Source organism: Archocentrus centrarchus, chromosome 1 (assembly GCF_007364275.1).
Source record: "Archocentrus centrarchus isolate MPI-CPG fArcCen1 chromosome 1, fArcCen1, whole genome shotgun sequence".
Lineage (NCBI taxonomy): Eukaryota > Metazoa > Chordata > Actinopteri > Cichliformes > Cichlidae > Archocentrus > Archocentrus centrarchus.
Genome location: NC_044346.1, coordinates 6343575 through 6366205, shown reverse-complemented (window position 1 = coordinate 6366205; position 22631 = coordinate 6343575). Strand labels below are relative to the sequence as shown.

The following is a 22631-nucleotide window of genomic DNA, read 5'->3' as shown; positions in this document are numbered from 1 at the left end:
ATTATTCTGCCTGAAGCCCGACAAGCTGCCTTCATCATATTTCATAATACACTACATGCCTTTCCTTTGTGGAATTCTTAAATGCTTGGTTTCCTTCCCATCGATATCACTGACACTGTGTCCCTCGTCTTACTGCGCAGGGAAATCAATTTTAAAGGACTTATTCACGAAAGAGTAATATTTTTCATTAGAGTGATAGAAATAAATCATCCATTAAGTTGCATGAGTGAAAAAAAACAAAACAAGTATAGTGTACATGCCCAATTATACATGATTGGAAACACAGGGTCCCTTTTCTTTACCCGGCAAATAACACTTCCATTGTTCTACAGGACACAGGTCAAATCCATTAAATTTTCATTTTCTGTTTTGTTTTGACTTGTTTTGTTTAACTTAGAAGGTGCATCCAATAAATACTGTCAATATTGTTGATGAGTAATTCTCAGCAGGTTGCCTAGGTGAATAATTATGCAGTCACATCAGCTTTTTAGCTACAACTTTCCTTTTTTGAAAAGAGTTTAGAACAATTATGGCACACACAACAACTGTCCACTCAACAACAGTAAACAAGTCGACCTCTAAAACTGCCAAACTTATGAAGATTGCACGTCAATTAACTGGACTTAATACTGTAATTCCTGATGTTCATTACTATGAAAAGAAAGCACATTCAGTAATGAGTGAATTACTGTGCAACACTGAAACAAAGACTTTACTCACAATGAAAACAAAAACCAAACACAACATATCAACACAAACACCTCATACCAACTGTCAAACACGGTGGTGGAGGGGTGATGATTTGGGTTTGTTTTGCAGCCACGGGCCCCAGGCACCTCGAATTCATTGAGCTGAGCGTGAACTCGTCGGTACAACAAAGTATTCTAGAACCAAATGTGAGGCCGTCTGTCCGACAGTTAAATCTTGGAACACACAACAGGACAACGGTCCCAAGAACACCAGCAATCTACAGCTGAATGAGAAAGAAACAAGATGTTGGAACAAGATCTGAAGAGAACAAGTGCCTGTAAGCCTCAGTGAACTGAAGCAAAAGATTACTTTACACTCTGTTGCTAAAGGTGGCTCTACAAGCTATTGAGGTGTACTTAGTTTTTCTCAGGACTTCAAGCAGTCCTATCAAAACGTTCTTTCTCACAGTCTTGAAAGTGGCGACTTGCCAGGAAGATAAACTTGTCAGAATACATCAATGTTTCCAGAAAACTGCAATTTTACCACAGAGTACACAGTGTTTGTACTATAGCATCAAAAGATTCTTATCAAATAACAAATTACAGGACATTAGCTAATGGAGTGAGTTACACTAAAACCACCAAGCAAACAATTCTATGTGGCTCTTCTCTGATTGTTCTCTTATCAAAGTCCAATTTTCTGCCTTTTTCTCGTCTTGATCTTCATCTGTCAGAAAAGTCATGCTCAACATTCTGTCTCGCAGATTTATCCACAGCAAACTCCAGCTTTGATCACTTTTGTGTAGACAGAGAGCTGCAAACATTCATTGATTTATATGAAAATGTCACAGCTACTTGAAAGTTTCAGTCTCTTTAGTTATGGATGGCATCCACAGGGGACTGACAGCACTGAGAAGAGATGGCCGAGATGGCTCTTCAGCTTCACAAGACACTCCAGTATGTTCTCAGCTCTCTGCCTCCCAGCTACCCATCCTCCTCTGCACTGCGTTTGCTGTCTTACCTTACATTCACATGTCACAGATTTCAGTAACCTTCAATTTAACTACTTCTTGTCTGTCTCTCTATTCATCTCTGAACAGATATCCAACGGGATATCAGTAAAGTCTTCTCCCTGTGTGGTATTCTTTAGTTTTTTCTCCTTCTGATTTACTTTGTCACATCCCCTCCTCCACTTTTTCCTGCCTCCCTTATCTTACAACTGCAATTTCCAAGCTCAGAGCCTTGACTCTAATGCTGCTCTTAGTATCTTCTTTTCCAATCAGACTCTTCAACTTGGTTCCCGTCTCTTATTCCTCTTAGCTATTCTCTTCACCACCCCTGTCCTTTTCCTTATTTAATATTTCTCTCATCCACTCACTTGCTAGTACCTCACTGTCTCTACATCCCCATCTTGTTCCATGTCCACCTTTCCTCAACCTTTCCCAATCTAACACACACACTGTTTGTTTCTTTGATATAAACTACAGATCTATAAGTTTACTCTATTAAATTCTTGTATTTGATCTGCTGCAGGCAAACTAGGACCTGTAAATAAAGATTTTTGAGGCCTCACAGTGCAGATCAATCAGTTGATGTCAGTTTTTGTAGGAACATAAACAGCTGCGGGGAGAGGCTTTCTAAATATCTGTTCTGTTACTCTATTTAGATCATTCATTTGCTCTGGCCATCTTTATAAGGGCGGCTCATATTCTCAGTTCTGCCTTTGGGAGAATTTATTCTGAACAGGTATGCCCACTTTTTCCTGTAGCTGTAGATGGACAAGACCTGTATTTTCCTACCAAGTTTCAAGCAAATCCCTGTTCAAAGTTGTCTGCAACACTTTCACTTCATTTTCTCCTTCTTCTCTTTTTCTTACCCTTCTCAGACCAACTCAACCTCCCATCAGCTGAAGTTCTCTTCTCTATAACCTGCTCTAACCTTTCCCTCTTTCTCCATCCTGAATTAAATCCAAATGCCTTTCTTTCCATCCCATCCCGCGATATCTGCGACTTCTGTCCATTCGATTTATTCACCTAGTCCACAGACACCTCTCCTTCTGTTACTCCAGTGGCATCATTGACTCTGAAACAGTAACAGGTGAAACTGAGAGAGTGTGACAGACAGAAAGACAACAAGCCTAACAGTATTTAACAACACTGCTCAGGCAAAGCATCGCATGTGTGCGTGTGCTGTTGTCGACTGGTACACAATGTCCTTTGCACACTCTGTTCTCACTCCTCTATCCCTCTCTGTAAGCCAAGAACACAAGTCTTGGGGGCTTAACTTCCTCCCACTGTGCTTAAGCTAAAAGGTTTTATTGAGCTTTTATCTGGCCACAAAGCAACACTGAGCTGTGCAAGACAACTGTATCTTTAATAAGCGATGTGAGGGTCATGAACCGATGATTCATTTTCCACCAGCCAGAACCAGAGAGAGGCTAAGCTGACAGGGTAAGGTGGGACGATATTCAGGCTGTAATCAAGCTCAGAAAGTGGGCACCCTTTTTTTGCATGAAAACTCAACATGTGCTGATAGGTGGTTAAAAAGACAGCCGCACGGTGTTCTGCTTTCAGTGGTTTACACAGGAGGGGTATGCTTTTAATCTAATCGGGCAGGTTTATACATTAGAGGGTTATTAAAAAAAAGACGGTTGCTTGTTTAATCGGGCTCCTGTTCACATAATACAGATAGATGTAAACCGGTGCCTACTTAATGAAACAGCTTTGTAAATTAGAGCCCATACCCCCACCCCCAACTGCTGGGATGTTTTTCACAGCACACCACGAGACACAAACATGAAGACTGTCCTGTCAAATCAAGTTGAATGTCAGAGGATTTTGCAGATTTCATCTCTGACGGGACCTGATGGGGGTGGTATTACTGCCTCGAGGCAGCAATTTTCTGGAAAGTGATCCAAATTAGTCTTCAGATGTAAAGGTAATAATATGCCGTGTCACTGAAATGAAAAAGATGGGATCGCCTGGAGCAATGAAGTGTTTGATTCTTGCATATTTGAGATTCTGATGCAACATTTTTACGACTGTCCAGACGGGTCCACACGTGGGCAGGATATATTCTCATACAGTATGTAATAATTTAGTTAATGTGATGCTGTAGAAGTCTTGGCCGGGGGGTGACATATCACACTCTTGTCCCAACTACTTTTTCCTCGGGTAACATTCCCACTGCTTATGGATTTTTTTTTTTTTTAGTCCCCTCTATTGCTCTCTCTCTAATTCAGTCCTTCCTCTCATGTGCTCAATTGATAAATGCTGGTGTGATGTGCCTGTAGGTCGACACACACTGCACATATATTTGGATGTGTGCAAGTGTTTCTGCTTGCATACCTCAGCAGTATCAGCTGCCCTGTACCATCCCTGCCACAGTGGCAGAAGCCAATTAACGAGAGCCAGTGTTCTTATCTGCTACCTAGCAACCTTGACTGTTCTGCCCGTCGCCCCCGGCAACCACTGCTGCCGCCCGTAATCGATTGCATGGCTTGACATCACGCTGAACCACTGACCGGCAGCACTGTGAGTGACGGAGAAGTAAAATTATCTCCTGCATAATGAACAAATACGATGTTGTGATTTCAGCTGCAATTTCAGCTTCACTCGAGTTTGGTAGAAAACATTTACAGGATTCACCGTGAAACAGTCAGAGGGGATGTCAGGTTTAGTTCAACTCTGATTATCTAAGTGCTTGGCGTCTTTTAGGAGCTGCCATTGTGGAAAAAAACCCCAAAACAAAACAGCACACAGGAAAGTCATGTATTTGATGGATGGCGTGACCACGTGAAGACCATTAGTAACTGAACTGAGCTCGAGGCAGCGCGTGTCAGCTTATGTCAGGCTTCACTCACACCCAAACAATCCCTGCTAACATACAGTATATGTCCCTTCTTAAGGGCATCAAGAATGTGGGTAAAAATCAAACACCCGAAAGGGAGAGGAGCATATTTTGAATAAAGAGAAGCTCCTTTTTTCACTTGGAAAGTCCAGCTGTCAGCATGGTTGCTGCTGTTTCCACATATATGTATTGTGAGTACCAGAAAAGTGCCAACAATTTCTGTGAGGGGTGTAAAGGAAATCCTTTGAAATGCAGAAAATTGCTCAGTGAAGAGGCCAAATGGTATCTAGTACCATTTGGCAGTGGATACCACTGAATCAAGGTTGTCTGAGGCAAATCAGTACAGTTGACCCCGACATGCACAAAATCCAGTATAACCAGGATAATCATCAGATTCCTCTGCTCAACAGCAGCACATTTTCTATCGCAGTTGCCTTCCACTGCTCTCTGTATTTGAACACCTGTTATTAAATTTACAGCATTCGTTTACCCCATGGAGGAACTTAACTTTGGCTCGAGACAATGAATGCATTTTCCTCCGATCATGTTCTGGAGTTAGTGGTTGTCAAAGCAGCTGTTATTTAAGTCATGGAAAAAGAACACGGGGGGTGCATCTGTGTTTTATTTTTTTTCTACTATTGTTAATATTTCACTGCATTGCACTTCATTCTGCTGGGACTGAATTTCGACTGTGGTGTCAAAAAATTAGATAATGGCATCTTTTGTTTGTCTCAAGCTGGGATGCCTCAAGTTTTCGCTACATGGAAATGGCTCTGGTTAAGTGGTAGTTGGCAGTGAAGTGTTACATTTTATGTTTTACAGGAAACATTGATGTTAAAAGAAAAACAACACCTAGGCTCAGATTAACACGGACGTGTATTCAGAATGTTACATCTGACATTGTGGTTTGAAAAACATTTCAGGAGAAGACCATAATTTTAACTTTTTTGGTTTTATTTATTTTTTATTGCCCTTTAATATCTGGATATATACTTGCATCATTTGCCAGACATCATGAACAGGTGGTCAAAGGTGAGTGAAGATGTTTAGCCAAAACAAATTGCCAAACAATCCTGCATCCACACCTAATCGAGTATGGCATTGTGTCAGACCAGCTACAAAGTCAGACTCAGTAACAATCCCAGCCTGCATCATATGATAACTCAGCTTGACAGCTTTCTGCCCGCCTAACTGGCAAATATAGATCACACTATTTAAGCTCCTTTAGCACGCTCACGTTTGCTGCCCATACACGCCCCAAACCAGCTCCTCCTTTGGTGCATTATCTGACTTAATCAACATCACATCTGAGCTCTTGCTGCTGCTCTCTCACCTGCAGCATCCCATGTATGCACTTTTCACACGTGAGCGCAGAACGGGTCACAGAACAAAGCCAGGCAGCCAAATATAAATTACTGCAGATGGACAGTAATGGACTACAGAGCCGTAGTTTAGATTACACACAGTTTAGAAGCTGCATTGGAAGCAAAGGACATTCTCTTCTTTGTAGTAACAGGAGGACAGAAATCTATTTAACACTTATATTAGTTATATTAAACTCTGTGGGCTGCTGTGTAGCGTTAATGCTAGCACGTTCAATCTCCTGTTTTTTTGTGCAATATTTAATCCTCTAAGAAGGCATGTTTATTTATTCCCATTCTAAGTTGATTTGGCTCGAGACGAGGAATAGCGCAGTTTAGGTTTTGATCTTTTCATGGATTTTGATGATAACAAATGTACAGAACTATTATAAGCCTTATCCTTTAAATGTATCCAGGCACTGCAGAGCACAGCCACAGTCTGACCAATGTGCAGGTGCGTCACAGGTGTTTGCAGCTTCAGTCACTTACACAAGGATATTTGTGGCAGTCAGCTCCAAGCCCAGACAGTCAAATTGCAGACTTTCTATGTATAATCCTGCGTCTTCTTTGCAGTGCTGTCTGTCAAGGTCATTTACACAAAGGGATTTAACAGTGGGAGATTAAGATGAACATCTAATAGCAGAGATGCTGAGGTGCTACAGTTTACTTTGTGGACTTCTGTCAGAGACTTGAGGTGTTAGATAAGCTCGCCTCCTCAATACTCCTGGTAGCATTCTTTGCTTTTTTTGTTGCTCTTTCTCTCCCTTGTCTCTCTTTTTTTTTTTTTTACTCATGGCTTACTCGAACTAAGATCAGGAAACAGCTGTGATACAGTTACTGCAACACTAGAGTTTAAATGCTAAAATTCAAAGCCTCGCCTGTACTGAGCCTAGCTCTGCATGCTGCCTGACTACATTTATTTTCCCCTTACCCCCTGCTGCAGAGCAGTAGCTGGGGAAACTAAAGCACCAACCTAGGTGTGAGAGAGCCAACCTGCTGGGGTTTTGGTAATCAGGCAACACGGGGCAGAGTAAAAGTGCTGCAGAAAGGAAGCGAGAACGTGACATATGGTGGAGGATTAGTCGTGTAACTATGAGGTGCATGCATGAATACATATATAATTATAGCACAATAGAGCAGTCAGTGCATGTTGGAGACATGTCTGGCTGATTGTGTGCATTGTAATAGCTTACATGTGAGTGAAAATTGCATGATAGGGCAGCATAAAATTCTTCAATCTATGCTTCTGTGCAAGCCTGTGTAAGTGTGTATATGTGTGTGGGTGTGCGCGCACAAGTAGCAGCTAGCGGGTGAATGAGCACAGCCATATTGGAGAGCCCTGCAGAATGAAAGGCAGATTAATTAAAAATGCTTCAGATACCCAGCCTCAGTTGTCACTCCCTCAACAGAACAGACTTTCATAACAAAATCCCTCAAACACACGTTGACTCACACACATACACACACACACACACACGTAGCAATATGAATGCTACCCAGTCCAGTGATAAGAACACACTCATGCAGAGCTGCGCAGTCAGACACAACAGGTTGTTTGAAGGGAGATAAAAATGTATACGTACACATACATACTGTCACCGAGACACAAGACACACACATGCAGCGCAGTGCTGCGCAAATGTTTCAGACACTTGAGTTAATTAGAATTGGGGACGCATCTGATTTGTTCCGTTTGCAAGCATGACAACAACCCAAACGCACAGCTGAGTGATAAAAAACTTTTTTCACTGGCAAAACAAAAAAGGAGTCCTGCAACAGACGGTATGGCCCCCAGGAAATATCACTGAGTCAGTCTGGGACTACACAAAGAGACAGAAGACAGCGAGGCAGCTTAAATCCACAGAAGAACTGTGGCAAGTTCTCAAAGATGCTTTGGGCAACCTACCAGCCAACTACCTCAAAGAAGTGTAATGAACATCTGTGCTGGTTTACAGGACAAAGGTGGTCGTCACACTAAATATTGACTTGATGTTCTTAAACCCACTATTTACAACACTTTGTATAATGCTAATTGTTTTTTAAGCATCTCGACTTTATCTTTAGTGCCTGCAAATTGTGCGACAGTGCTCATTCCAGCAGCAGAGAAGATCTATCTTCCAAAAGTTCACTGCCTTGCTTTATAAAAGACTGAGAAACAAGGTCCTTGAAGGGCCCAGCTGTGATGAAAGCTTCAGTGTGACAGACATATTATCAGCTCTCAGGGTAAGAGTGCACGTGGCTTTATCCATAAAGCTGAGAGGAAAAAATAAAAAGAAGCTTTGGTTGTCTAAAAGATGAATTATAATCCAAGTTATTCACATACACAGTAATTGTGGTTATACTTTGTGCTCTCATTTGATCTGTGTCCGCGAAGCAAAGGGCTTCTGCAGGTGTGAGAAACTTTGTAATTAAACATATTCACTGCTGCAAGTATTAATTGCAAAGTGGGACAGATCAGAAGGACCCATGAGAACTCTAAACACAACATTCACAGTGAGTGATTTCATTCTACCGGGACAGAATATGAGAATTACGCTGAAAACCGCAACAGTTGAGAAAAGAAACACCAATTATACAGAGAAGCAAACACATAAACAAAAAGAGACACTTAGGCAGTTAGACCTGGAAAGACACTGAGTTCGTTTCTACAGATGTTTGGTTCCGTGCCATCTGCATATAAAACTCGCCGTTTTGGCACTTTTAAGACCATATGTGTCTGTAAACGTGGATAGAAATGTATTCAGTCCATGTTTTGTGTAGGCAAGTGTGAATATGGTCTGTGTGTGCGTGTGAAAGTGTTTGCGTGTATAGATGTGTGCATGTATATTCGCTTATGTGTGGGAAGGTATATGTTTTGTGTGTTCTTACATTTTATGTCCATAAAGTGTTACTCTAAACTATTCAAACACGTACAGTATATTCATTGATTCTCTACATTGGTGTTTGTGTGTGTTTTGTGGAGCTGTGTAAGAGTGTGTGTTTGTCACAGTTGGCCACCGGTAAAAAACTCTTCTGGTTTTGTTGCGTGTTGGTTTCACTCCCTCCATCAGTCTTTCTCATTCGGTTGACAATGAGCCAAAAAGGTCGGTGGGTCGGGTCAACCCACCAATAAATCAGGAAAGTGGCGATTCACCTTCAACGGCACACAGATATTTGAAAATCACAGTCCTGCTTCCTCTTGTGGAGCCAGTGAAATAGCCAAAGCCAAAGGTCAGGGTTCATCAGGGGTTGAATTTGCTACGCAGCTTTCAGTTTGATGCAGATCATCGCAGAGCACTTCTTTCAGTGCCAACAAGCAATATAGTTTCACAGTGCTTAAAATTTAAAGTGTTGAAAGTACTTAATTAGCCTGACACCTCTGAAAGGGGTGTGAAGTGGTGTTGGTTTGTCGAATGTGAAAAAACAAAAAGAAGCAGAACTGACTCAAAGATCAGAAATAATCATTATTTATGACCATCCGGGGTAGAAAACTAGCCTGTCATCGCCAGACAAGCTCACAAATATGAATCAGTCTGGAACGTCTCTGTTCACTTTTGATTTCCAGGAGGCATTATGAGCAGGAGCAGAATAAAATGTTTGTGGATGCACTCACACTGAAAACCAGAGTGAGTTCTTCATTGGCTTTGAGATTTGTCTGGATCCCAGGTGACCAAACCAATGATGAACTACACCAAAAACCTTGACTTGAAATCTGTGCTTCTTGAGTGGGGAATTGCTGTGCTCTGAACAGAGCCTTTAAAGTGGGAGCTTCTCCAAGTCTGAATATTGCTTTTGAAAAACGCTTATCTTAATTTTATCTGAATCTTAAGCTCCTGTAGTAGATCACTCGATTTAGCAGCTTGTGGCCATGACAGGGTCGTTCAGTTCAGCTTCTATACAGTCTGCGATGAGACTACTGGACCTTTGGCTCTGCCTATTAATTAGTATTCATAACAATCCATGAAAAGTTTGACTTTAAGTACAACAGCTTTTTCAACATGCTTAGTTGGTTTTCAAACTTAACATTGAGAGAATGGCACTGACCTGCTGATATAAACTGCTCTTCTACTGGTCCTGTACCATATTTAGATCAGCATGTTGAAAACTGTGTTTGTTAGAAAGCAGCTGAAGTAAATAACAAAATATTGAAATTAACGTATAGCTGAAAACACCTCTCCAAGAGCAACAGGAAATGAGGGAGAGCTCAGAAGGAACGGTAAATGAAGCCTGGAATTCTATGCCCTGGAAAAGCAAGATTGTCCCACCGTATCACACTTCAGCACAAAACATCCACATCTTCAAATTGCACCAGACTGCAGCTTCTGAAATGTATCTGATCCATAGTTTACATGTTTACAAAATAAATATATCATTCTGTGTAGCAGAATGAGGATAAATGTGCCAAGGTAAGTTTAGAGATTAGATTCTAGGGACGTTTGGTTGAATTTCCTGTATCACATAGTGTCTCTCCCCAGACGCCCATTTTCTACAGTGATATTAAACTTGAGGAGAAGTGACAAAAAGTTATATTTGCTGCACAGGCGTCTGTGCTCCATTAACTTGTTAATGGTAAAGAAAAAAGGCGCAAGAGTGGAGAGGGAGAGGAATTCTTCTGGGTTTCCTTTAGCCCAGCCTCTGTCCCAACAGTGTTTTAATGCTGAGAACATTAACACAAAGCCAGTGTTTCCACTGCACACTTCATCCTATGGATTCATAAGTTTAATTAAAAAGGAGCAACGAGACCTCACCGCCATTCCCTGGGAACAATTGCAAGCCTATGGTTTCTGTGCCTGAGGTTCACATTTAGAACAACTACAACTCCAGAGGGAGGAAATGGGCAGGGTTGGTCTATGATTTTCCATGACTATTGATTTGTGTTTTTCAATAAGCCTGAACTTCAAAAACATACAGAACTGAGATAAGAACCCAAACTTGTGTAGCAACGACTCCCCGAGGCAGCCAGTGATACTGTCTAGAAACCACCATGAAGTTGTTTGAGGCACATAGAAACTAGTTTTTCGTTAATAAAAAGCTTTTGGAGCACAGCCATTCCTCCCAAAGTACTTGTTAATCACGAGGACTAGAATCGTGATGTTTTCTGGCACTAAAAACAAGAGGCCCAGTAAATAGTTTTATTAATTTGTTCCAAGCATTCACACTCCCCGATTCCCAATTTCACTGTACTCTTGAATTTCTCTCCTCTGGATAAAGGTAGTTTGAATTGTGAGATTGCAACAAGCTGTGCTTTCCCAATCGTTCCCCGTTATGCTTAACCTCTGAAGGCCTAAGATTTCACGTTGATACACTGATCACTGTAGTAAATTGGACAGACTGGAAAGAAGACACACTCTGGCAATTCCCAAGTTACAGAATCTGTACATTTACCAGTATCAACCAGTGGAAGTGAAGAGGAGCAAGACTTGGTCACCATGTACGGACTCTTAAAAATGTAGCCGGTGTGCCGGCAGAGTAGAGTAAAGCCTGTTTGGAAAGCGGCTTGATTAAAGTTTAAAGATTTAAATAAACACTAGACAAAAATGAGTAAAGCTCTTAGGTTTGAAGTATGGTAAACTGGAAACACTGTTCTGTGAATAACTGAGCTAATGTTATTTCTTACATCTAAAGAAATGCCTTTAGGATATGTGTGGGTAACCTCAGTTCGGGTTCCCCTCTTCTTCCAAGTGAAGCCGTTATTTTTTTAAAAGCTTCTACCCCTGCATGGCCTGTGGGACTAATTTAAAACTAATTGATTGGTGATTCCTTTTGTACCTTACAAATAGGGGCGCTGCCAGTGAAACTTGAACAAAAGGCAAAAATAGAACACTAGGCACTTTATAAAAAATGGATGGGGTCCAACAAAGTGCCCAAGGGAATTTGTGCTGTGTTTTTTATGTGCTACCACTCGCCCAAATTAGGTTCTATTGATCTAATGGCAAAGTAATGACATTCCTTTGACATCCCATCGCGAGCACTCGTGGGTCTACTGGACTGACTGCCACAGATGACATAGAAAGGCCAGTTATTACTCAATACAAAAATAATAGAATATCAAAAGGAAAAACACTGGCCGAATTGTCAGTTCATCCAAATACCATAACACATTTTATCAATTCCCTTTTGAGGGTTTTTTTTTTTGTGTGTTGACGTTTTGAGAGATTGTGCCATCACACCGCTCCAGTGGAATAAAATTCCATGAAGCTTAATTCCTTTAAGCTTATAAACATGATCGTTTTTATTTCCCAGACCAGATTTAGGCCATATGAGCTTATCTTTGCAGTACACCCCATTCTTTAGGTAAAGATTTTTATAGGTCAAAGAGTAAATAAATGTCACTCTCGACGTCCCCATCAAAATCACACCTTCAAAAGTGGCTCAATTCAAGCCCTTTCAAAGTGGTGACATGAGGATGAACCCTGTGGTAACTCAAATAAGAATGCGTCACTTTCTGGCCCAGCAAATGGGCCAATCCAGACCAATCATACTCAAAAGAGAAAGAATACAGCCCAGAAGTTTATTTCCTTAGTTCACCTTCACCTGCACAGGTGAAGTGTGAATGATTTTTTTTGTTTTTCAGGCTAGTGTCTGAATACAATTCCTGTCTGTAAGATTTAGAGGAAACCGAGGGAAGCGCAAAAGGCATCGTGTGAGGAAAGGATGGTTGGGAAAACAGTGAAATTAATTTCAATCAGGCTCCTAGTCCTGCAGAGTTAATAATATCAGCACAGTCTTCTGACCTCAGATGATGGTACAACATCAGCCTTTGCAAATTAGTCATTAATTTACTCCGTTAAGTTTGACAGAGATGGCAAGCATGGAAGAAAAAAATAGAGGGAAACGAAATACATTTGCATTTTGATAAAGAATTCATAGAGATGTGGGCAGAAAAATAAATCAAAATGGCATTTCAAAGCCATATTTCGACAGCTTAGATGCTATTAATTAGATTTCAAGAGCTACTCTGTTTTTGGTGTTTTTGTTTGTTTGTTTGCAGTTATAGGCCTGCTATAAATATGATTCTTTGTGTTTCGTCAGAATGCTCGGTGTAAGGCAGACAAACCTTTGTGTCATCAGAATCTCTTGTTTTGTCCACAATAGCCCCCAAGCCTTGCTCCTATTAGCCATAATCAATTTTTAATGTAATAGCTATAATTTTTAACCTTAATCCTAAATAAGAAACCACATTAAACCAAGGCAGTAACTTTCTTTTGTTTTCTTTATGCTCTGCTGACCATAATGAAAAGGATTATAATGAAAACCTGCAAAATCATACCTCCCAAGAGCACTTTGGTCCATAGCGAGCTACCAGCTTCCACCCAGAGCACATAATGGTCATTTATAGTGTAGCGTCATCCAGTCTGAGGCAGAATACATCCCTGGGCCCTTCACCCTGCTTATTATTCATTTTGTCTTACTGTGTCAGATTGTTTTTTTATGTTTTTTCTAGGTTTCTTTACGTCCTCACATGAAATGTTCAAAATGAGATGCTGCTCCAGCAAACCCCTAACCTATTCTCAATCTGCCTCTATTCCTAAATATGATTACCATGTTCTTTAATATAGGAGATAATGCCTGTCTTGCCAACCTGCATAACTCAACCTAAAGTAATTTCTGCAAGACTTGGACTATTGAAATGTAAATTTCCCATCTCATAGCTTCCCTTATCAAAAGAAATATGCTACACCTGTAAATAAGAAACGGGCTACGGGACAAAAATGCCTGCAGGTCTTGAAAGGGTTGTCTTCATGTCGTCGCAACAGACAAGAATGCTTGGCAAAACCACACAGTCATGTACACACTCACGCTTACACACAACTTCCTGACTCGGTAGTTATCTATATATTAGCTATGCAGTCTGTTATCTTGGATGAGCCTTAGAATAATCAGCGACTCAGCGGCAACCCTAATTTTACTCTTTCGCACACGTGATCACTCACATCAGCATGCAGAAACTGTGCATCTCCACACACCACTGAACATCTGTGTTTAGGTGTTTCAAATCAATGAGCATGCGCAACACACAGCATTCCTGAACTATTCTCACACTGGCTAATCGCCAGGAAGAACAATTAACCTGATAAGTATCATTTAATGTCTTCCCTAAAGTGGGAGATTCAGGCTTTTCTAAAACAAAACACACCTAATCCTTCATCCTGCTCCCTCATTAGCATCCTAAATGAGGCTTCCATGAGAGAGCAGGTGCTACCGTAGCATGGAATGATTGTTTGTTTTGTGAATGATGGTTTGATGGGATTAGAGAAAAGATGGATGGCGCTTAAGTCATGAAGGGTGCTGTTTCTGGGGAGATAGCTGAGCTCCAGTTTGCCAGCTGTGAGGTAGAAGACACTTGCTTGTCATCACCCCAGCTTTGCTCGTTAGTGATTAATCAACAGGTCTGTGAAGCCTGAAAGGACCAAAGTGCCCAGATTGAGGCAGGATTTTTGTTAATAATCATTCATTTTGAGGTGAAGACAGAAGACAACCTTGGAAACAACCTCTGGAAATGTCAATGAATTTTCACAAAATTAATTTTTAAAAATCACCCAGAGAATACTTCTTTAATCCTTGATCAGGCGGGTGAATGACCCATGTCGCTAGACACCTCTGAGGAAACATTATCTGTCTTGCTACATTAATACGTTCCTCTTCAGTTGCCTGCTGTTGGCATTCATTCCACAATCTCCCTTTGGGCATTCAACGTTGCTCCTCAGCTCACAGCTTCTGCTGGGCGGAAACACCTTTCCAGTAGTCCAAAATATCATGAAGGTCCTCGTCCTTAGCAAACTGCACCTTCTTACGCAGAGCGTGCCCTGCTGCTATATAGGATGCTTCTTCTCTAGGGCTTTTCTTGTAAGGTCGGAATCGCTCCCAGATTCGCAGTGTGCTCTCAGATGAGTACTCTGGACTGGAGGAGTAGCCAGAGTTGTAGTTGTGGTGACGAGAAGGTGAGAGCTGGGAATAGGTGGCTGTGGCATCCCTCTTGGTGCGCCCGAGTGGCTTGAGGAATGAAGCCTTTTGGGATGGTGAAGGCGATTCGTTGCCACCCTCATAGTAGAGTGCAGGAAAGGAATGGCGGTGCTCAGAGCTGTGATAGTCTGGCTGAACTTCCAAGTGCTGTTGCTGCTGTCCAGAGCTTACAGCCCCACCTCCATTCCCATTATTACATCCCATTCCTCCCCCATTTAAGCTCATCCCACCACCATTAATGTTTCCCATCCCATTTCCATTGCAGCCCCCTACTCCACCACCTCCACCACTTCCACCCCCTCCAACGCAACCCACAGGGCTGCCCTTTTCTCCTGGGTACTTGGGAGGATCACTTCGCTGCTCAGGGATGTCCACACTAAACACTCTTGTGTTCTTGGCAGATCCTGCAGAAGGGGCACCACAGCGGTTCTTCACCACAGCAGTGTCAGCGCTCAATTGCCTCTGAAGGGGCCGCACTGCATTGGCTGGAGGTGGATCACGGTAAGGGGGGGAAAGAAATCCACCCCCACTGATGCCAGGCCGCTCAGACAGGGGCATGACCAGGGGTACAGGGGCCATTGAAGGTGGATGAGGCTGCTGGTGTAGCTGTGGATGAGGCTGAGGATGTGACTGAGGATGTGGCTGAGGATGTGGCTGAGGAAGTGGCTGAGGATGAGGCTGAGGATGAGGCTGAAGGTGAGGCTTAGGATGCACCTTTGGAGAGGAGGCCATGATCTGATCTCCAGGGTGACCTGGAGAGAGGGGCAGAAGGTTGCGAGGGAGTGATGCTATGCAAGGAGGCTGGGAGGAGGACACAGAACTGGCATTGTCAGCTGTGGTCACTGCATTAGCTGAGGCATCCAGCTTCAGGGCATCGATGCAGTTGTTGATGATCTGGTTCACCTTGTCGACCTCCTTGGCAATGGTGGAGATCTCTGATGCTGAGCCACGACCGTCATCATCTGAATCCTCCCCAGCCTCTGTCCCATTCTCAGCCCCACCTCGCATATCCACAACTACTTCCCCTCCGGCCCCTGCTCCTCCAGCTGCCATCACTGCCTCCCTGCCTTCCCCCACCACTCCTGTTGTCCTTACATCCATGTAATTACCCTTGCCACCCATAGCCTCAGAGAAAGCAGTGGCCATTTTTTCCACCTGTGGCAAGGTGGAGAGGCGGGAAGAACTGGTGTTGGCTGAACCATGAAGCATGCCTGTGCTAGAGGACGCAGACTGGGGCAGCTTGGCCGCAGCACCCACTGAATGGTGGTGCTGGTGGTGAGTCTGCTCCTGGAGACGCTGCATGGCATTTGGGTCATTGGCTACTGCTGCAGCTGCTTCTGGGCCATACCTAAAATTTACCAAAAAAAAGGACAGATTCACTTTAAAACAAATAATACACTGATTCTCAACTGATGATATACTGTGTGCTTTAAAAAAAATGGTTTCCCTTAAGCACCATAAAATGACAGAATCTTTGCTGTTTTAATTAGAGTGTAAATGAATTCTGAAAACAAAGACCTAAAGACTCAATAAAGAGTACATTTGGGAACATTTTTCTTAAGTCATTGCTTGCAGTTAGAATAAATGAGGCCTTTCATATGTTCCAAAAAGCACTGCATCAAAACAACTAAGTGATAACCAAAGAATAAACTGTTCCAAAGAAGTCAATTACATCCAAAGGACAGGGTAGGTGTCATGTCAGTTGTGGCTACAACATCCAAAGATGCATGAAAGAGGATTCTACTGTAGTCCCTAAAACTTTGATTAACAAACATGCACTCGTACCTCATCTCCAAAATTGTTTTCTTCACACTAATTGCTTTTTCCTTCTCTTCCTGGATGCGTCGCCGCCTGAGACAGTAATAGACAAATCCAAGAACAATGACCATGCCAAACAGACATCCTAGGATGGTCATGATGTAGTGGGTTGTTGTGGATGGATTAGTTCGCTGGTCTTGTGGCCCGATAGCTCGTGTGGTAAAAGACAAACAGGTGTGGTTGTATTTTTGAGATTTCCTCACAGAAGCCACACAACAGGTGTAGTTGGTCTGTGGTTTCAGCCCCATCAAAGATATTGTGGGTTTGTTCAACTTGAGGGGAATGTCCTGTTCAAAAGAAGTGTTGTTGTACCGGGAGAGAACATACATCTTACTGTAGGGGTGTGGGATCTTCACTATTAAGGAAGCAGTGTTCAGGGAGACTGTTTGAAGCTTCATAGAAATTTGATGGCTATAGTTAGGATCAGCAGTGGATGTTATGGTTGGCTGGTGGTACAGACCTTGCTCTGAGTTGTCCACACCCATCCCTGAGCCATCTTGATCTGGCATCTGGGAGGTCATCCTTGGAATTATCACACCATCCCGACACATTGATAAAAGAATGACGCGAGCATTTCTTCCAGTTCCATAACCCGGGCTCACGAGCGAATAGCCAGTCATTTCTGGTGGTGTTTCACACTGGAGACGGTCATAGGTGTGGGTGACATTGTTAAACTCATCCAGCCAAGTGAGAAAACTGTAAAGCTCACAGCCACAGTGGAACGGGTTTCCGGCTAGCTCGCATACCATCAGTCGGCTGAGAACAGTGAAAGTAGATGGGTCAAGACGGGCCAGCTTGTTGGAAGATAAGTCCAGGCTGCTAAGGTTGGGACACTCCCAGAAGGCATTGGTGGCAATGACCTCAATTAGATTGTGTTGCAAGAAGAGGCACTGCATTCGACCCAGACCTCTCAACATGCCTTCAGTCAGGTTGGTTAGTTTGTTGTAGCCCAGCTGAAGAACCTGAGACAAGGAGACAGATGGATCTTAAACTGTGTAATTGTTAATGTGCTCACTGAGTCTTTATAAATGTGTGGTTGTTTTTGTATACATTGTATATAATGCTTCAGAACATACTTTAAGCTGAAATAATTTCAATTTTAAAAACATTTTAGTGAATGATTCAACCAAACCAAAAATATTAAATTATACAGCACAAGACATAACTAATATACATAGCATGTGATTTGGGGGATTCCTGTACTATTAACACCTACATTTACTGTAGCATGGTCTAAATAGGATTTATTAAAGGCAACACACATTGTCCCTCCATATTTGCAGGAATTTATGAGACCTTTCCTGAAGTCTTAAGAAACTTCAGTCCTTTGCCATTTCCTCGTGTACAGACAAACATAAGAACAGATTCACTTTTGGCTTCAGACCTGTAGGTTAGCCTGTCCAGCAAAAGCACCATCCTCAATGTAGCTGATTTCATTCTTGGTTAGATTGAGGTCGGTGAGGTTTGTAAAGCGGTACATGGAGGTAAAGAGCACAGCCTTAAGTTTGTTCTCATTCAGCCTCAGGTCATGCACCTAAGAGAGACAAGAGAACAGTTCAGTTTTAGGTGATGCAATCCAGCCTGTGGCTGCCATAAGGGGAAGACCTAAACTCTTTGCCAAAAACATCTACCAAGAACATACTGGAACCTTCTAAGTTTGTCTTAGTAATTTCCCCAGCTATACATCTGATCTTAACTTGCATTTGTGTAATCATTTGCAAGCTGTTGGCATCATACATTTTAGTTTAATTAAATCAGTAAATCACATTATGAACTCTGTGTTACAATAATGATCATAGATAGGCAACAACACATAATTTGCAAAAAGTATTATACTGAGTGTAACAACATTAGATTTGCTGTTTGTAGCTGACATTATGCATGGAAGCACGCAGTTTAACAGAGGTTGCTGCAGTAGTATAAATGACCTGCAGACAGTTGGGCTCATACTAACCGTGCTGTTGATGTGTTGAGGGATGGTCTCATATGGAGGCTGATTCTGACTGCAGATAGCCAGCCAAACGTAACCTTTATCCCCCTCTATCAGCCAGCAATCACCCTTCACTGTGTCAGGCAGGTGGAGGAGCAACAGTGCAGGAAGCATGAGGGAGAGAAACAGGGTGGGAAACAGAGAGGACAGTCTGCTGGCCATGGTTTGGATGTATGAGTTTCGCCTCAATAGAAAGAGGGGGGACAAAGGAGGGTAAGGATGGATAGAGCAGAAGTTCAATTTCAAGGGATGGAAGTCAGGGGCAAGGAGGCCAAATCTAAGCAGAGAGAAAGGTTAACGTATGGGCTTCTTCTCAACAATTAGAGCTGAGGTTGCAGCATGGCACAAAGTCTTGTCCCCATTTTAGGTGTTCCACGTCAAAGGGTTTTGGAGACTGTCAACCCAGCAGCTACTCATGGCCACGACAAGACAAAAGAAGAATGCCTGTACAAAACAGACAGAAAGAGACAGGAAGGGAAAGAGAACATTAATAGTGATAATGACAAAATGATTAAGAGTAGGCAGAACATTCTAATGCTGTTCAAATATCCCCAGATGGTTTGGAATTATCTGAATGTAGATCTTATTTCTAAAAGCAAAGGAACAAAATAATTAACGAAAAAAAAAAAGGTATGAATCTAATACCCGCGCTACCCAATCTTTTCAAGGTAATGCACCACAGTAATAAATCCATTAACTATCATGATTACTTCATTAAGTCTTAATAAAGCCCAGAGAAATATAATATTACTTTTCAAATGAAACCAGACTTTTTACGCACTGTAATTACTCATAATCATGAACAGTGCTACAGTACACGAAACTGCAGTTCTTCCATTTAGACATTATGATGCACTAATAAAAATGTAAATCGCCAAGACTATGAAAGCGACGCCAGTTGTCTGATGTGTTTTTGTCATTGTTTACAAGGTTCACCAGCTCGCAACTGCATTTCTATTAGTTTAACTCCGAGCTATATAATGAAACAATAACAATTTAATAGCTGAAGTTTTACAGAGGTAAAAACAGGGAGATGGACTAAGTGGAAAACAGAGAAGGGCTGTTGTAATTTGCATGTTTTAACAGGATACTAGCTGACATTTAGCTATTTACCTTTCTCTGGGGATTAACCATGGTTTAGGCTCTAATCCAGCGTAAAATATTATGTATCTCATCACCACAGCAGCCACTCTTTTAATTATTTTCCAAAGTTTTGATTTCCTCCCAGGGGAAAGTTATCTAGCCAAGACATGAATGACAGCTAATTGCTACTGACAAGAACTGTGAAACAGACCCTCTCTTGCTCAGTTCCAAATAAATTTCCCTTTGTGCTTTTTCCCCCCCGTATGTCTCAGGTAGATGAAGAGAATCTAATGTGTTGCAAGAAAGTGAAGCAATGACATGGTGTAACCCAGGAGTAACAGAAGGTTTGGCTGCTTCTGTTAAAGCGACCCATTCCTGACAGTCTGTTCTCCCCTCCTCTTCTTTCTCATCGTCTGTCTCTTAGTTGGCCTCCCAGTTATCTTAAATCAGCCACAGAGAGCCCTCCCTGCAAGCTATTCTATGAAATTGATATCGACATTTCAATTCTTCCACATCAGGCCTTTAACCTGCTTTTGACCCACACTTGCTTATATATATGTGTGTGAAATCAACAAAAGATAAAAGCAATTTACAACTTAAGCACCGGGAAACAACAGCTCGTAACCCCTATTCACCAGTGTAATTATGAAAGTCATTCATTAATCATTTGTTATGTATTCAGCTTTGAAGCTCCAGGATTGTACACGCGTGTGAATATGAGCATTACTTCATTGCGTTTCCTGATGAAAAGAGGCAAGTAAACTGAATTATTCATCAAACAACGAGTTGGACATTGATCATCACGCCATTCTGACACTGACACAGATTCTCATCCTTCTTCTTTCATCCCAATCCTGAATTGCTTCCCTCTTCACTCTTTGAAAACTCCTCCAAGGCTGGTATTCCTATGTAGTAACACAATTCAGATTTTCCTTTTCTATCGGGTTCTGAGGGAATGTACCAACAAAGCCTCCGGCTCACTTCTGGAGTTTAAGAAGATTCCAGAAACCACAATAAAAAAAATAAAAAAATTTTTTTTAAAGTGTGTCATGCTTGTGATTACTGTTAGGCTGTTTTTCCCCTGTCGGGAACTCATATCCACATCATATTTGATACATGACCGGTCGCCTGACATGATATTTACTGCTCTCAAAAAACATGAAAGATGAGTCAGTCAAGCATTACTTGAAAGCTAGTTTACTGCAGAGCCCAGTCCCGACAACTTCGATCACCACGGTATTTTTTATTTATAATGCTGTAATGATCATGACCATTCTGTCTCATCATCTGCTTTAGTCTCCTGTCTCTCTCGCCATCTCTGTCTGTAACTGGATTTCTTGCTATCTCACTTCCTGTTTAGCTTTTACTCCTGCCTGCATTGTTTTTGAGCGCGCTTATCTCTGCTGCCTTTCAGCTAGAAATATAAATATACTTCATCACCAAAACATAACCTGACACCTTTTGTGTGCTATCACCTCCCCTCCTCACTCCTTTTATGATATTCGTGCCATTAGTTTTTATTTTAACAAGAAGACAAAGGGAGAGACGGCCTTGTTTCCCACCTTCCTTTCTTCTTCAAACTAGGATTGTTTTTAATTACTGTCCATGATAGATGAGCTTTAATTAAAGTTTTGTATCTGACAAACAGAATTAATGATGTCAGGTCACAAAGAAAATGGAAAGTACATAAAGTAAGACCACAATAGGCTGAGGGTCCCTAAAAAAAGCAAATGATGGGGTGTGGAATCTGTGGTTTCTGTCATTTTCATGGGTGTGTGTATGTGTGAATACACCATAACAAAGGCTGGAGCTGGACAAGCTCCAAAAGAACAGTTTTTTCCCCCACTTCTTTCTTCTTCTTTTTTTTTTTTTGGTTTTTTTTTTGCTCATTTAAGCAAACACGTGAATAAACCTGAGGAGAGGCTGACAGGAGTTCAGCTTGCTAGACAAGCTACTGGCTTTCTAGCTTAGCTTCCACTGCTTTGAGATCAGTTACGACCTGCGTGTAACTACACACACATGCAGGTATGAATGGAAACAGAAGAAGGATCAGAAAGTAAATGAGGAAATGATGCTGCGATATATCACTTTAACAGGTATGTTTGCTCTTCCTAATCACCTTAACGGACGACCTCAGACTTCAGCAAGGAAATCTGATCCAGATCATGGAGAGGGGACGCCTGCCATGCCAGGTTTTATAAATCAGGCAAGTTCAACACATCAAGACTGCACCAGGCATTTTCAGATGAGCAAATATGCAAAATTGGTTGGTTGACAAACTGCCCCAATTTTAACCAGTTGCATTGCTAAATGTACCACCTTCATTTTTTTAATAACAATTTGAATCCTCCTGCGGACAGATAGTGACAATTACCCCATTATCCAAGACCCACAGTTCTCGAGCCTTTTAAATCTGCGGAGATATATTACTATTTCTGTATTACTATATTACTATTCTGTTTACTATTACTGTAAACAGAATATAAAGTATCCAAAATGAACTCAGGTTTCTGCAGCAGTATTAGAAATCCATATGACACTTATGGGGAAAGTTTTCCTGCAGAATAAGTAGTGGTGGAGTCCAAGTATTGCTTTATCTAGGGAGCAATTTTTAAATCTTGTGCCCAAAATATTAGTTTGGTAAAGTGTTATGAAGACATAGTTCTAGCAAAAGCTGTTTCTGCCATCTGAAATCACTCATGTGCATGCTCTTTAAAGGACATTTAGGATCATTTCCATTTGACAAAATAACCAAAATCCATGTTAAAGGCATCAAAAAGGAAACCAAACCCAACTTTTGACTGGGACGTGGGTTTGAGCCTCAGCGGGGGACACTTCCTCATGTAATCACTTTTTAATTTTATTTTCACTCACTGTTTGGTTATGTTTAAGCACAAA

At 41.7% G+C, this 22631-nt stretch overlaps 1 protein-coding gene across 1 annotated transcript; it reads right to left on the bottom strand.

Moving 5' to 3' along the window:
- Positions 1-14587: 14587 nt before the first annotated feature.
- Positions 14588-18812, bottom strand: LOC115787781 (protein phosphatase 1 regulatory subunit 29-like). Its single transcript, XM_030740505.1, has 4 exons — positions 18615-18812; positions 18045-18194; positions 16628-17622; positions 14588-16190 (listed from the first exon to the last, which is right to left on the bottom strand). Exons 1-4 carry the CDS (start codon positions 18810-18812, stop codon positions 14588-14590), a joined length of 2946 nt encoding a protein of 981 aa, XP_030596365.1.
- Between the last annotated feature and the right edge of the window lie 3819 nt (positions 18813-22631).